This window comes from Notolepis coatsorum (assembly GCF_963971535.1).
Source record: "Notolepis coatsorum genome assembly, chromosome: 17".
In the NCBI taxonomy this organism is placed as follows: Eukaryota; Metazoa; Chordata; class Actinopteri; order Aulopiformes; family Paralepididae; genus Notolepis; species Notolepis coatsorum.
Window position 1 is genome coordinate 52,833,812 of NC_140181.1, and position 16,972 is coordinate 52,850,783.

Here is a 16,972-nt window from a genome sequence, read left to right on the forward strand (position 1 = left end):
ATGTGCCAACGAGACATGTATACACACGAAAACTGAATGAGGGGCACCTCCTCTGTGCACTCCTCTGCACACACACTTTAAGCAAGAGTCAGTCTAGGGTGTAGTCTTGGGAGTGACTTGGTAGACAGTGAGTCAGTACATCAGCCAAGCTATTAGGGACCTTAGGGCAAACATGAAGCATGCTAGTGTCCCATTAGGAGGCACATTCAGGTGAAAAAATGCTTCATATTTGCCCTAAGGTCACACCAGAGGGGCACTTCGGGCCAACTAGAGATGCACTTGGGCTGACTGGAGAGGCATGGCCAACCAGAGGGTTATTTGGGGCCGACCAGATGGCCATTTGTGTCGACCAGAGGGGTATTTGAGCTGCTCAAGTGCCCCTCTGGTGTGACATTAGGGCATGCCGCTAGTGGAAGCCGACATCATTGATTTCTTTGTTGTTATGGAGGACTGGTTAGAGAAAAAGGCTAATCTTACTGAGAACTCACATGTTCCACATGTAACCAGTGACAGTGGTCTCTACTGAGGACATGTGATGTCATTATTGTTCATTATTATGTTGTGATACACTTATGATACCTTTTGTGAGGACTGGGCCAGCATTGCGCGCTTCCCAAAGGGGGCGAGCGAAGTTAGCGTTACCACGCACCTGAAGATGGTTTGCTCATCCCCCACCTGTGGCGAATCTACTCGTCCTGGAGAGCTTAAATGGGCAGGCTTCCCTCTGCTCGTTGCTAGTTCGTGCTGTGTACTGCCGTGAGATCAGGGGCGGACCTTCCTACAGGCGATATAGGCGGTCGCCTAGAGCGCCACCCAGTGTGCAGTTTTGGCGCCCCCCTCTATATCTGCAACCATTATTTTTACATAAAAAAAATTCTAACATAAGGGAAAATGAGCCAAAAATCTAAAACGGTCGGTCGGTCTGAGCCTCAGCTTTAAGTGTTCACAGTCAGAACATGCTAGAGCGCTATGCATTGATGGGTATCAGTCAAGTGTTTATAGAATTGAGCGTTGAGGAAAGAAAGACTAACGTTAGAGAACTATGAAGTTTAACTATCCAGTTTAAAAAGAGAAGAAAAGAAGAAGACGAGAAACGTGCCAAGGTGAAAGGTATGCAATTTTGTACAACTGCCAAGACCTGCCACACCAAGAGCTGATGAAGCAAGCAGAGGCACTTGTACACACCTTAAACCATGGAGGGCAATCTGATTTGGATGGGAAGGAGCTGGCTCAGGAGTTGGACAATTTGATGTGATTGATGACTTTGCAGCGAGGAAGGCCAGAAGGATTGCACTGTAAATGGAAACCAGTAGGAGCTACAGGCTAACCTTGAAGTGTGATGATAGGGAGTGGAATGTAAATAGTTCTTTAGACAAAGTGAATTTGTAATTTTTATTTATTTGTTTGTTTATTTAGCATATTATATTTTGATTATATATGTGTAACATATTTTACAATACATAATTTTCTTTTAAAGCAAATTTGCACGTTATTTTATTGTTTGTTATTATTATTATTATTATTATTATTATTATTATTATTATTATTATTATTATTAATTATTATTATTATTATTATTATTATTATTATTATTATTATTATTATTATTATTATTATTATTATTATTATTATTATTATTGTGTGTTAGCTAAGTTGTTTATTTCTTTTAATTCTTTAGTGTGCATTACATTTATTCTTAGCTCTTGTTCTTGCTTGTAAAAATTATAGGTGCAGTACTTTACTGTATAACTGTTAACCCTTTCACTGCCACACGACGGAGGGTTAACCCTTTACTATCACACAACCGACGGTCGTGAAAGGGTTAACCTTCGGTGTATTGTCGCAGTGAAAAGGGTTAACCGGTTGGTAGCGCGGCGATGTTTTGATTTTTTGGGGGGGGGGGGGGGGGGGGAGGCTCAGACCGACCGACCGTTTTAGATTTTTGGCTCATTTTCCCTTATGTTAGAATTTTTTTTATGTAAAAATAATGGTTGCAGATATAGAGGGGTGCGCCAAAACGGCGCAGTAGTAAATCTCGCCAAATGTGCTAGGTCCGCCCCTGCGTGAGATGCATCGTGTCGCTTCCCTGCTTTCTCGTGGATGATTCCTGTGCGTTCTCTTTTCTTCCGTGCTTCCTAGTTTTTTTAATTGCCCGTCGGCAGTTGCCCTGGTGAGTCTTGAACAGACTGTACTCTGAACTTTCGCATTATTCCACTGGACTCTGTTTTCTCATCGCCTTCGGGTTGTTTGCTTTTTTCCCCATAAGGGACAGTATGACTTTTCGTTACTAGATGCTGCTTTTTCGCCTACGGGTTGTTTTACTTTGGACCTGTAAGAAGAAGTGTTGTCTTTTCTGTTTGTAAAATAAATACACCCCTTTTTTGGCTAACGCTGAATACCTGTCTTGTGTTGTGCTGTTGGGGTCTCATACAAACCATTACAACTTTAATATCAAAGGAATTCTCAAAGTATCGTAGTATAGTAAGATTTACAATGTACAGGACAGCAGTGTGTTTTGGTAGCCTAAGCCTAATAATAATAATGAAAAAAATCTCCTAAAGATCCACATTTTAAAGAATATACTGACATGGTAAACTAGTAAAAGAGCTGGTTAGGGACTTCCGGTATGCCGTTAGAGGGCACAGACACATAGAAGACCGCTCTCCCGGGCGAAATATAATTCTTCCACTTTAAGAATTCAATGAACACAAATATATAAATCAAAAGGTAGATGAGTGGAAGAAGGAAAGGGAAGGACCGAAAAAGAAGGGAAAGTCACGAACACGAATAAAAGCACTGAAGATAAAAGGAACCCGCTTCCAGACTCCACACTCCAACATGAAGATTCAAAGAAGTACTGGAAGGAGGCGAGGAGGGAATCGGGGGTGCGGGAGCTTCGGAGCGCGAGAGAGGGGACCAGCCGAGTAGCTGCACTGAGAGCGAGAAAGGCTCAGCGAGTACACGGAATTCATACTGTAAAGAAAAATTGTATATGCAAAAATGTGAAAAAGTTACTTTGAAAAAGAAAAGGAAAATGTCCATGCAAAGATGTCAAAAAAAGTGACATTGGAAAATAAGTGAAAAATGAACCAAAATAAAGAGTTATAAAAAAAAAATAGCTGGTTAGCTTGCCAGTTTTACCAATTTCACCCTTCTTTCCCACCGTCGTTCAGTTTAAATATTTCCCCGTATTTTTCCAAAATTTTAAAATGTTTACAAAATGGTTGCAATTCCCCTCCGTGACGACAGGTGGCAGCAGTGTAGATTAGAACGTTAGCACAGGAAGTCAGACCGGAAGAAGGTTGCGACCAGAAGAAGACGGACCGGATAAAGAAGGGTTTTAGCGCGAAATATATTACATTCTACGATGGACTTGAGAGAGGAGGATGCGGATTGTGCGGTTCCACCAGCAAAGAAAGCCAAGAAGAGTTACTACAAATATCTCACCAAATGGGAGGAGACGTTCCCGATGGGAACTTCCCGTACCTGACGAAAAGCAACGTTTCCAAAGTCTATGCTTTTTGTAAAGTATGCCACGCTGCTTTTAATGTCGCACACGGAGGAAAAAGCGACGTGAGTCAGCATACAAGTTTCAAGTTTCAAGTTTCTTTAATAGTTGTCATACAGAAGTACAGAATACTTTTATACAAAATGCTTCTTACTGTTATGCTCCAGAGACTGTGCAAGACAAGATAAGTATGAAATAAAATAACATAGTATAGCATGTAAATTAGAAGTAAAAAAAATGAGGTCACAGTGTTCAGTATAGACATATGTACAATGTTCGATGCAGAATAGACGTAACTGAGTTACCATATAATATACAATACTGTGCAGTGTACTAATATACAATACTATATAGTGCAAGGCAGAAATGGGATGAGGTGCAATTTAGGTACAATTTACAGTAGGTGTACGAGTTGTAGTGCAAATCCTTTATCAATAAATATAAAGTGTGTTTGTGTGATCTAAAGTGTGGAGAGTGGGTGCTGCAGTGTGTTGTTTGTTTAAGTGAGTGTGTGCGTGTGGGTGTGTGTGCTGTGTGCATTTGATGGTTGTTGCATAGTGTTTATTGTTCGTTTAGCAGCCTGATGGCCTGGGGATAGAAGCTTCTTCTGAGTCTTTCTGTGCTCGCCTTAAGACTCCGGTATCGCTTGCCTGACCGCAGCAGTTCAAAGAGGCAGTTGTTCGGGTGGCTCGAGTCCTTAATAATTCTCTTAGCCTTCCCCTTGCACCGCTTGTTGTAAATGTTGTAAATACTAAAACAAAGTTATTATTATTATTATTATAGGTAATAGGAACCAGTTTCTGAGGAACTTAGTATGTCTTTTTTTATCATGCATATCTTGTGTCTTACCCTATTTCTTTTTTTCTATGCCTATTTTTATTATTGTATTTTGCACAATCAATGCGGGCATGACCACTCGCATGTAAATGTATGCCCTGGTATGTATGTGACAAATAAACCTCTTGATTCTTCTTGAGTTGTAGTATTAATATGTACAGTGATGAAGGTATAAAGACACTATGATAATACATTGATTGATTGAAAACTGTATTAACAGATTGCAGAATGGGTACAATACAGTATGGCTCAATACACACAATTGTTAAGGGGATGCAGACCAGAGAAGGACTTCTTGTTTACATCACGGTCCCCCATTTTCAATTCATCATAACATTTATGTATGAATTGTAAAAGATTTCAATAAATATGAACATGTTAATGCTATACTACTACATAAAGTGAATTTATACTGAATTTGTCTTACGCTTCCATTCATTTAATGCAGGGATGTTCACAGTATTTAACTTTCAACCAGGTATCTGATTAATTTAATGTAGCAACTAGTAGTTCACCCAGTCCTTGTTGGACTGATAAGTGGTTGCCTAGTGGAGATTTAGGATTCACTATGTACCCTTGCCTATTATTGATTGATTGAAAACTTTATTAACAGATTGTAGAATGGGTATAATACAGTATGGCTCAATACACACAATTGTTAAGGGGATGCAGACCAGAGAAAGACTTTCGTCTTGTTTACATCAGGGTCCCCCATTTTCAATGTATGACAGATACAATATACAGATATATATCATGATATACAGTATTGTTACATTTGTGACATACATGATATGCAAATATACATTACTGTTAAACAGAGATCCTAACAGAAAATATATACATACGAGGGGGAGGAGACTACATTGGGAGGGGGGCGGGGGCGAAATCTCCTGTTTTTTCAAATCCCAATGTTGACAGCTATGGTTCGGACTGTTCTATACAGTGATTTAGAACAGACCTTTGTAAAGAAACTCAAAGTTGAGCTGCTCTGCTGTTCTGTAAAGTAACTCAGAACCATATCCTGTAAAGTAACTCAGGAGCCTGCTTCAACCAGAGTATTGTATTGTAAATGAGGGCTATTTTATATTTATTTTATTTCTATTCTATTTTATTAATTATTTTTACTGCACTTTTTTACTCTGTTTATTCTATTTTTATAATTTTTATTACTGCCCATTTTAAAACTGAATCAAACCGTAAACAGAGTGGCCTATTGGGATGCTATGTGAAAAAACTTGATTTTATGTCTTTTTTTCTTTGCCTTTTTCAGCTGTAAAGCACTTTGAGGGGCAATTCTTATATGAAAGGTGCTATACAAATAAAGTTATATCTCGTATTGGCTTATCGCGTCCCGCTCTTAGCCTTATGAGATACCCCTTATCTCCTAGTACCTATTGTACCCCAAACGAACAACTTAATGCACCCACACCTGATGGGGCCCGCCCCTATGGAGGCGTAGCCTATATAACCATGACTATGGTCACCAAACACTCTTCCTCTATTTTCGTTCCATCGTATCGGCTGCGTGCACCATATGTAACTAGCAGGATGAAAAGATCAGAGAAGATTCATAATGTTGAAAGCTTACCGGAGGTTGCTGGCCCCTGGCATCTTCGAAGCATGTTTTCAGCGACACGACGGGCCTATGTTGATGTTCCTCGTCTGATGGCAGCCAGACCAAGGTTCAGCTGTGCAAGATTGGCTGTCGGGCCAGCTTGTACCCAGGTAGGCCCTGTGTCTTCAGGCATGGGTATTAGTGTTAGTAATGCTGGTTTGTTTTGTTACACAACCATGTTGTGTGTTGGCGCCGAGGGCAGGATGGTTTGGTGAACGTTCACTGCAGTGAACGGTTTCCAAACTGTCTTGGGCGTGCTGTTAAACATCTAATGCTATGCTACATGCTATCGCTAATGCTACATGCTACCACTACATGCTAATTGCTACGCTGTTCTAATGTCTCCGCCGTGAGATGTTGTCACTTCTCCCTCCTCTTGCCCGGTTCATCAATGAAGGTCAGTCGGTAGCTGTTGTGTTTTTTTTTGCTGAGTCCTATTTACCTTTTTTTACGGGTAAATGGGTTGACAACAGGGTAGGCCGTGGCTAGGTACCCTAGCCAGGTACGTTACCTGTGTTCCGGCGGGGTCTGTGGAATGGTGTCCCCATCTGGGGCCGATGCGTGAGCTCGGCGGTGTAGCAGTAGAGCTATATTACTGCAAGATGGGACTTAATGGCGGGTTATGGCTCAGCTGGCTAGTTCCTATCCACATTGGCGTCGGGTAGTGGGGCTATGGGTCCAGCCGACATGGTAAACATGTTGCGTGTCTGTGCGCAGGCGGTTGTTGATCCGGGTCCCACATCGCCTCACGCTAGGCTGTAGTAGTGTAGTGGGCTATTGTTTCGTTCTGTCACTCTGCTATGAGAAGGTCTGTCTTTGCTACAGCTTTCTCTCCTCTCAACCATTTCATACTGACGGTCAATCGGTATACTAGGGGAGTAGTGCGGGGGGGGCTTTGTTTACCTTTTTTGGTAAATGGGCTAAGCTAGGGCTGGTGTGCTGTTGTGAATATTTTGAATGAAGGCGGGACTAGTTCGTTCTGGTCCGCCTCCCCTTAACGTTGTGTATATGGGTTTGCTCATTCTACAGTATTTTGTGGTTTAGTTCTTTTATTCATTTAACCCTTTCATGGTGCACACCACAGTGGAGGTTGCTGTTTGCAACCACCACTGGTGCTCCGTGTTAACATCAGTCCTTTGTTTTTGACATATTGAAACAGTGCCCCGCCCGGCCGACGCCATGGGTGGGTCGGCCTGGCGAGTGGCTGGTGGGCTGTTAAAGCCTGTACCGCCACGGTATGGAATTGGCAGCGATTAGAACTGTGTTTGAATTGCTGTTTTTTTCTATTAAAAAAAATTGTGTCTGGTGGCGGGGCCTTGAGGGCCAGCCGACGTCGACACATCGCGCGAGGTTGTTGACGTTATTAGCTTTGACCCAGCCGCAAGCTATAACCGCTCAGGGTTCCCCTCTCCGCAGGGGATTTTGGTATTCTGCTGGAGCGCGGGCGGTATTGTCCTAGGCCCCACACCGCCTCACACCGCGCAGCCAGAAGAAGAGAGAGCACGGCCTCGTCAGCGGCGACGAGGCCCTCGACAGGCGGCCATGTTTTCCCCCGCCGGAGGTATCCTGGGCGTTGATTCGACAGGTGTCTACAAGGCCGACAGCCTTGGCGGCCGAGGGATCGGCCATGTAGGATGGGTTCGGCTTGAACAAACAAGCCGTCACTGTCCTGCCGCGAGCAGCCCGCTCTCCGATCACTCCCTTCCCCAACACCAGCGGAAAAAGTGGGCTCTGATTGTTTCCTTTGGCTGCGGGCCGCGTGCCTTCGTTGAAGCGCGGGCGGCCCCACTTTCGCTTCTCATGGGGACAGGGGCTGACACCCAGTTGATGGCTGAGCCTGGGTCTGTCCATGAGAATGTTGTGCTGTCAAGCGGCTCCCACACCATAAGCTGTGTTGGTTGAGCCTGGTGTTACGTCTGTCAACTTAAGTGTTGTCAGCAGGGGGGCTCGAAACCTTTTGAGGCACACAGTGCGGGCTTCCCCGGCCTCGCCTTCGCCAGGCCAGGTATCATGTTGGTGCCTCCCACTCCTGAAATATTGGCAGTGGTCGCAGGCACGCGTGATTTGGGGTGGTAGTAATATCACTGCAGGGCTACGGTGTGTAGGAATCCATGGGGTCCTTACACCTTGCATGTCCGGCTGCAGAACAACTCCTCAGCATGTTCTGGAGGGGTGTTCAGTGGGGGGGCTTTTTTCACCTAGGAAGCCCCCCGTATCAAACCGGCCCTTTCTGTCGGGGTCCCCCCTTGGGTGCGATTGCCTCGTGGGTGGTGTCAGGGTCAGATGTCCCGACACGGAACACCCTGCTCGCACGGTTCCAGGGTTGGCTACGCACAGCGGGGGGACCGGGCCAACTATCTACAGTTCCTGGCGGACCTGCGCCACATGGCGGCGGGTGCGTTGGGAGTGTCATCACATATGACTACGGCAGTACCATATGTCGAGGTGGATGGAGAGAACGCTGAGGCGGGGACTTGTGTTTACACAACCCCACCCGTTTTCAGGTTTGGTACAGACCCTATTGTCAGGGTCTCCAGCAGTGACAGCTCTGGTCAACGAGATCCAATCTCTGTGGACGAAGCAAGCCATCGTCGTGGCGTTCTCCTCCCGGTGTTCTCTGCCTGAGAAGTCGGGAGGGAGGGGTGTAAGACCCAGGCTGGACCTGTCCCATGGGAAGGTTCAGCATGTTTTGGATCGTCTCCTACCTGTTGAACACTGTCAGGTGGGGGTCTGGTTCTCCTCCATAGACCTGTAGGATGCGTATGCGCATCTCCGATCTTCCATCCTAGGGCTTACCTACGCTCCCTTGCAGGGTTAGCGTATGAGTACCAGAGGCTGCCGTTCGGTTTTCACTGGCTCCCCGCATCTTCACCAAGTGCGTGGAGGCCGCACTGGGGCCTCTGCGTCGTCAGGGGTTACGGAGTGTTCTGCCCTGATGACGTTCTGGTCCTTCGCGGTCAAGGTGGATCGTCAGGTCTCGTACCAGGCAGGTCTCTACCAGCCTGGGGTTGCTGTAGACTGGATGTAGAGTACTCCTCTTCCCAGTCAACGGTTGGAGGGCTATGGGCATCCCTCTCAGAGCGTGTTGTCAACACGCTCGGGAGGTTCCGTCCTAGGACGGTTACGGCGCTGTCTCACGTCGCGTTTTCACCGACGCCTCCCTCGCTGGTGACGCGTCGGGCCAACGCAGTAGGGGGCAGCTGGCAAACCATGCTGCCCGGTCTGTGCTACGTTCAATGTGTTGGTGTTGAAAGCGGTCCTTCTGGTCCACAAATAGTGTTGATCAGGACGGACGATACGACGTCAGTGTCGTGTATCGACAGACAGGGAGGAGTACGCTCCCCCTGTCTGCACCAGGCGGCGGGCGGCTGGCTATGGGCGTCCTCCATCTGCGCGGCCTGAGGGCTCCCCACATGCCAGGCAGGGAGAATGTGGGTGCAGGTGTACGGTCGCGGGGCGGTCCTCATCCTGACGGGTGGGGATTACGTCTGGACATAGCCAGGCAGGTCTGGGACCGATGCCGTGCTGCCTGGGATTCTTCCCCATACATCTGTTAGGTCAGTTGTTGGGACGGGTACGTTGAGGGGCGCAGGTTCTTGATCCTGATGGTGTTACCATCCGGAATGCGCATGCTCCCTCCACTGTCGCGCTTACGCGGGCAGATGACGTATGTTCCAGGTGTGGTGTAAGGCGGGGGGCCGGGACTCAGCCTCCTGCCCCCTGGATGCTGTCCTTAGTTACCTCCAGTTTCTCCTTGATAGACTGTCGGCTTCGACGGTGAGGGTATATGCAGCAGCTATATCCTCCTATCATGAGGGGTTTGAGGGGATGTCTTGTTCAGCCACCCTCTTGTGAAGCGTTTCCTGCTTGGCGCTCGACGCATTAAGCCAGTGCAACGCTCCTGGGCTCCGACTTGGGATCTTCACCTGGTCCTCGGTCGGTTGTCCTTGGCCCCGTTTGAGCCGCTCGAGCAGGCGCCGTTGGAACAGCTGTCGTTCAAGACCGCGTTCTTGCTGGCCGTCACCTCCGCTGACGCGTGGGTGTGCTTTGTGCTCTCTCGGTACGACCAGAGTGCCTGTCTTTCGTTCCGATTGCGGTGCCACTCTGCGGCCTAATCCTGCCTTCGTGCCTGTAAATATCCGGAGTTCTTCCGCTCCAGGGATATTGCGGTTCAGGCATTTCATCCGCCTCCTCACGGTGGTGAGTTAGATGCGGGCCTTCACCTGTCATGTCCGGTCCGTGCTTTGGGTATTGCCTCAGCCGTACTCAGGACCTCGGGGTCACCGTTCAGCTTTTTGTCTGTCACGGTGGTTCTCATGCCGGTAAGGCACTATCGAACAACGCCTGTCCCATTGGTTGTGCGAGGGCATTGCCCTCTGCTACACGTTGGCTGGGCAGGATCCCCCTGGGGGCGTCAGGGCGCACTCCACTCGTGGGGTGGCTGCCTCTGCCGCTCTCCTGGGTGGGGCCTCGGTGGAGGACATCTGTGCTGCAGCTTCATGGTCCTCCCCGGGCCCCTTTGTAAGGTTTTACCTCATGGACATGACCGGGGGTTCTGTCTCCCAGGCGGTTCTGGGGTCTGTGGCCTTTCCTGCTTCCCGTCCTTTGGTAGGGTAGCAGGAGTGTGTGGGTATGGGCCACAGTGTGTTGAGTCACACGTGGTTCCGCCTGTGCGGTGTGTTCAAGGGGTTCTGGTTCCCTCTTGTTCGCATTCAGGTGGAGTTGACTGCGCCCCCCCTTCATTAGGAAGGATGGGGTGACAGGGCTCCCCGCACCCCTTGATGTGGGCTTACGGGTCCTCAGGGGGTACATCTGTCGGGTCTCGCGTCCGCTCTAACCCATATCTCATAAGGCTAAGAGCGGGACGCGATAAGCCAATACGAGATATAACGATAGGTTATGTATATAACCTAGTTATATTAGTATTGGCTGAGCGTCCCGCTCTGCGCGGCCCTGAGTTCCCTTTTGAAGGATCTTTTGCTGGAACGAGATTTGGCGAGGAAGAGTGTTTGGTGACCATAGTCATGGTTATATAGGCTACGCCTCCATAGGGGCGGGGCCCCATCAGGTGTGGGTGCATTAAGTTGTTCGTTTGGGGTACAATAGGTACTAGGAGATAAGGGGTATCTCATAAGGCTAAGAGCGGGACGCTCAGCCAATACTAATATAACTAGGGGGCAGAGACAGCGACTGCTACCAGACATTGACCTGGGACTTATAGGAACCCAAGGAGGACAACCTACACTACCTTAGGCTTACTGCACCTTATGTGGATACTGTGATACTGTGAATAATGTATATTTCAGTGGATACCGTGATACTGTGAATAATGTATACTCAGTAGATAGTCAATTATAACACTACCTTATGCATACTGCACCTTATGTGACACTGTGAATAATGTGAATATTTCTTCAGCTAGTCAGATAGTAAATTATATTGACCATATTGACCAAATTGTTTACACTGCCTGTGTTGTTTTTACTACCTGTACACTGTGTTGTTGTTTTACTACCTGTACCCCCCCCCCTCCCCCCCATGCTGCTATGATGCCTGAATTTCCCCAAGGGGATCAATAAAGGAATATCTTATCTTATCTTATCTTATACATAACCTATCGTTATTATTAGTACTATTGGCCAATGGTTCCACATTGAAGCTTTTCAGGAACCATTTAAGTAGCATGGTAAGAAACTTTTTCGGTTCCTTAGAGAACCTTTTTTTTTACCTCTGGGTGTAGAATTGGATACTCCCTTATGCCTCTTTTCCATTGCATAGTACCTACTCTACTCGCTTTAGGTACCTGGTACTTCGTTCCTTTTCCACTGCAGGTAGTACTCCGTTTGTCTCCGTGTGGGGAGGCGGGGCCGCTGGCGTACAGCATGAGAGCTCCGTGAGCATAGCTATGTCCGTGAGGGTTTGGAGCAAGCCAGAGTAAACACAGTTTTCAATCAATCAATCAATCAATCAATCAATCAATCAATCAATAACAACATTAACCAGACTCTCGGTGTGTCTATTCTGCTAACGTTAACGTTACCTCTCGTGTCTATTCTACTAGCGTTAACGTTACCTCTCGTGTCTATTCTACTAACGTTAATGTTAACTCTCGTGTCTATTCTACTAACGTTAACGTTACCTCTCATGTCTATTCTACTAACGTTAACGTTACCTCTCGTGTCTATTCTACTAACGTTAACGTTAACTCTTGTGTCTATTCTACTAACGTTAACGTTAACTCTCGTGTCTATTCTACTAACGTTAACGTTACCTCTCGTGTCTATTCTACTAACGTTAACGATAACTCTCGTGTCTATTCTACTAACGTTAACGTTAACTCTCGTGTCTATTCTACTAGCGTTAACGTTACCTCTCGTGTCCCACCCTCCAGAACATTTACAACAAGCGGTGCAAGGGGAAGGCTAAGAGAATTATTAAGGACTCGAGCCACCCGAACAACTGCCTCTTTGAACTGCTGCGGTCAGGCAAGCGATACCGGAGTCTTAAGGCGAGCACAGAAAGACTCAGAAGAAGCTTCTATCCCCAGGCCATCAGGCTGCTAAACGAACAATAAACACTATGCAACAACCATCAAATGCACACAGCACACACACCCACACGCACACACTCACTCAAACAAACAACACACTGCAGCACCCACTCTCCACACTTTAGATCACACAAACACACTTTACACTTTATATTTATTGATAAAGGATTTGCACTACAACTCGTACACCTACTATGAATTGTACCTAAATTGCACCTCGTCCCATTTCTGCCTTGCACTATATAGTATTGTATATTAGTACACTGCACAGTATTGTATATTGTATGGTAACTACGTCTATTCTGCATCGAACATTGTACATATGTCTAAACTGAACACTGTGACCTCATTTTTTTTACTTCTAATTTTACTATGTTATTTTATTTCATACTTATCTTGTCTTGCACAGTCTCTGGAGCGTAACAGTAAGAAGCATTTTGTATAAAAGTATTCTGTACTTCTGTATGACAACTATTAAAGAAACTTGAAACTATTCTACTAACGTTAACGTTAACTCTCGTGTCTATTCTACTAACGTTAACGTTAACTCTCGTGTCTATTCTACAGTCTGACAGTCGCTGTAGCCAAGTGTGTTACTGATCAGGCTGTGAGTGTGTGTGTGTGTGTGTGTGTGTGTGTGTGTGTGTGTGTGTGTGTGTGTGTGTGTGTGTGTGTGTGTGTGTGTGTGTGTGTGTGTGTGTGTATGTGTGTGTGTGTGTTACATATCAGGCTGTGTGTGTGTTACTGATCAGGCTGTGAGTGTGTGTGTTACAGATCTAGCTGTGAGTGTGTGTGTTTGTGTGTGTGTGTGCGTTACAGATCAGTCTGTGTGTGTGTGTGTGTGTGTGTGTGTGTGTGTGTGTGTGTGTGTGTGTGTGTGTGTGCGTGTGCTACAGATCAGTCTGTGTGTGTGTGTGTGTTACTGATCAGGCGGTGTGTGTGTGTGTGTGTTACTGATCAGGCTGTGTGTGTGTGTGTGTTACTGATCAGGCGGTGTGTGTGTGTGTGTTACAGATCAGGCTGTGAGTGTGTGTGTGTGTGTGTGTGTGTGTGTGTGTGTGTGTGTGTGTGTGTGTGTGTGTGTGTGTGTGTGTGTGTGTGTGTGTGTGTGTGTGTGTGTGTGTGTGTGTGTGTGTGTGTGTGTGTGTGTGTGTGTCAAGTCAGTTTTATTTGTATAGCACATTTACAAATGACTAAAAGCCAAACCAAAGTGCTTCACATGATAAAAACACATACAGTGCAATAAAATACACAAAAGTTACAGAAAAAGGTATAGTACAGTACATATAAGAAAGCAAGGGCAAAGTGCAATATAAAAAGAGAGGAAAATTGGATAAAAAGTCCAGAGTGACAGCGGACGTCATATGTAAATGCTAGCTCTGGTCAAAGGCCAGGGAAAAGAGGTGTGTTTTGAGCAATGATTTAAAAACCTCTAGGCTCTGGGCAGATCTTATGTGGGGGAGGCTGTTCCAGAGCCGGGGGGCAGCAGCAGCGAAGGCTCTATCACCCTGGTCCTAGGCACTTCCAGCAGCAGCTGGTCAGCAGACCTTAGGGCTCTGGACTGTGGTGATGCAAGAGCTCAGCTCCTGCAGTACAGTGGAGCCAGCCCGTGTAGTGCTTTAAAAACAGTCAGTAAAAGTTTTAAATCGATACGGAAACGGATGGGGAGCCAGTGGCGAGAAACCAGAACTGGTGTGATGTGGTCACGTTTCCTGGTACCGGAAAGAAGACGGGCAGCTGCATTTTGTACCAGTTGCAGGCGACGGAGCAGCAACTGGTCAATGCCGACATACAACGCATTGCAGTAATCCAGCCGGGTCGAGATAAAGGCATGGATCACCCTCTCCAGATCTTTCTGAGAGAGGTATGGTTTGGTCTTGGCCAGGAGTCTGAGGTGGAAAAAGCTGGTTTTAACCACCGAGCTAACCTGTTTGTCAAATAAAAAATGTCTGTCAAAGATTATTACTCCAAGGTTTCTGACAGAGGAGCGGATATTTGAGCCCAGAGGGCCTAGGGCATTGGCAGTAGGGTCGACCGAATCATTACTAAATAAAATGATCTCTGTTTTGCGCTCATTTAAGTTGAGACAATTTGCACTCATCCATATTTTTATGTCAGCCAGGCAATCTAACAGTGGCTGTAATGTAACCTTGCCTTTTGCTTTTAGGGGTAAATAGATCTGCACATCGTCGGCAAAGCAGTGGAAGGACATGTTGTGCTTTGCAATGATTGAGCCTAAGGGCAACATATATAATAAAAAAAGGATGGGGCCCAGTATCGACCCCTGGGGCACCCCACAGGTAAGAGGGGCCGCTGAAGAGAAGAATTCTCCAAGCTGGACTGAGAAGCTCCGGCCAGTCAGGTAGGACTTGAACCAGCTTAGGGCTACGCCTGTGATGCCAACATATTTTTAGTAGGACAGTGTGGTCTATAGTGTCGAAGGTGGTCTAAAAGCTCTCAGGAGGGCTGGGCCCTATTCCCCGTACCTGGTTCAACTAAGTCGATCAAGAGTCCCATTATCCAGATTCAATTACCGTACTTTTCGCACTATAAGCCGCACCTGACTATAAGCCGCAGCAGCTAAATTGAATGATGTGTACATATATAAGCCGCACTGGACTATAAGCCGCATGTGTTTTAATGTTTAATTACCATATGTAAGGAGTGGAGCCTGCAGCTTAATTTGACTCAACACGGGAAACCTCACCCGGCCCGGACACGGAAAGGATTGACAGATTGATTGCTCTTTCTCGATTCTGTGAGTGGTGGTGCATGGCCGTTCTTATATTGAGCTTTAAGTTCCCACCTCTACAGAGAATGACTCCCATTGGGACACAATACTGTCGGACAAATAACATTAACTCATTTACAAGTTGTATTAAGTTTAGCAAATAAGGGAACAGATAAATAACATTTCAATGCAGTAAAAAAAGCAATATTTCGATTTTCTGGTTTTGTCCACATATAAGCCGCACCGTTATATAAGCCGCAGGGTCGACAAATGGGGAAAAAAGCCGCGGCTTATAGTCCGAAAAGTACGGTAACCCGATGTTTGAAGCCGGGATTTTCCTGTTCCTCGAAGGTGGATTCAGTCTCGTTAACTCGAACCAGACTTGAGACCCAGGATAAGTGCGCGCGGCCGCTTCAGTTGAAAAGCCAGCACGTATCGATAGCAGAGATCCTGATTTTCTAACGGCATTGATTGATTAATTGATTTAAAACTTTATTAACAGATTGCAGTACGGCTCAATAGCCTCGCCGACAAGTTAAATGCATGATCTATAGGCTAATTTTAAGTCCCTCATTACCCCAATCAATCAGATTATATTTCTTTAAACTTGCCTGCTGGCAGTAGGTTTATGGATTGAATAATCAAATGAGATCTTGCTAGCGAAAATAATTAGTTTAACTGTTATACAGAATAAGGATACGGCTCTCTTACCCATTGATTGATGTATGGTGGATCTTTTACTTATCTGCACTGTGGTGTGACGGATTGTGGTTTTGACTTTCACACAGGCGGCCCGGGTTCGAATCCCACTTCTCCTAGTCTTTTCCTTCTTTTTGCAATGTAGGAATAATTCAATTTGGTGCACGTTGAGAGCTATATAAAGAATGACATCCTCAATGCATGTAGATTTATAATATTTTAACTTAAAACTAGGCTACTTTTGCATATAATCATTAATATTATATTCCAAAAAAATTATATTGGAAACGCGGGGTTTCAAACACCGGTCGCCCGGTTGCCAGGATTAAGCACTAGCCGCTGCGCCACTGTGCCAGACGGGATATATTCATTGTTTATCCATTAATGGACGAGAGACCCGTGTTTAGAATATTTTTCTTACCAAAAAATGAAGTTTTATCTCTTTATTCTCAAATGCATTAATGTGACGTCAACGGCTCATTCAATTTCTCAAATCCGTCAAACAGCGCATCTCATCAGACATTTTAATCCCAGTTACAATATCACACAAAAACCACAATCCACGCAGAGACACTTCAATTTTATGCTTGAATGAAACACAATCCGGGCGCTCCGTTAAGCAAATCTACAGCGGAGAATATATGAAACTAATCAGAGCCAAACGGCCGATAGGTTTCATTCATTAAAAATATCCCCGCGGGATTCACATTTGCAATGCGCCGTTATTAAAATAACCACATGCAGCGTGTATCGCGACTCCGAGCGCCGTATATGACGTGCATTATTTTATTTAGGACAAAGTAAATCTATAGGCTCAATATGATTTATTATCAGCATTTAGTTCTATTATTATACATTTCAAAAGCCCCCTCTAGGAAAACGAAGCACAGAAACATAATTCAGAATGGTATAAATGGGATCTAGACTGTGAGAATCATTTCAGGAAGCGAGCTGTCATTTATTTGCGGGGGCGTGGCCATGGTTCATCCGGCTAACTGAAGTTAACCCTGCTCTCGACCAGGCTCAAACTTT

At 45.8% G+C, this 16,972-nt stretch overlaps 1 protein-coding gene across 1 annotated transcript in view; it reads right to left on the bottom strand.

Moving 5' to 3' along the window:
* Positions 1-406: 406 nt before the first annotated feature.
* ano11 (anoctamin 11) overlaps positions 407-16,972 on the bottom strand; it is a gene marked incomplete at both ends in the record, with an annotated part of 106,976 nt that continues 90,410 nt past the window's right edge. The window contains one exon of the mRNA XM_084333452.1: positions 407-450. Coding sequence (XP_084189578.1) covers positions 407-450 — 44 coding nt within the window. The remainder of the gene's footprint in view (positions 451-16,972) is intronic.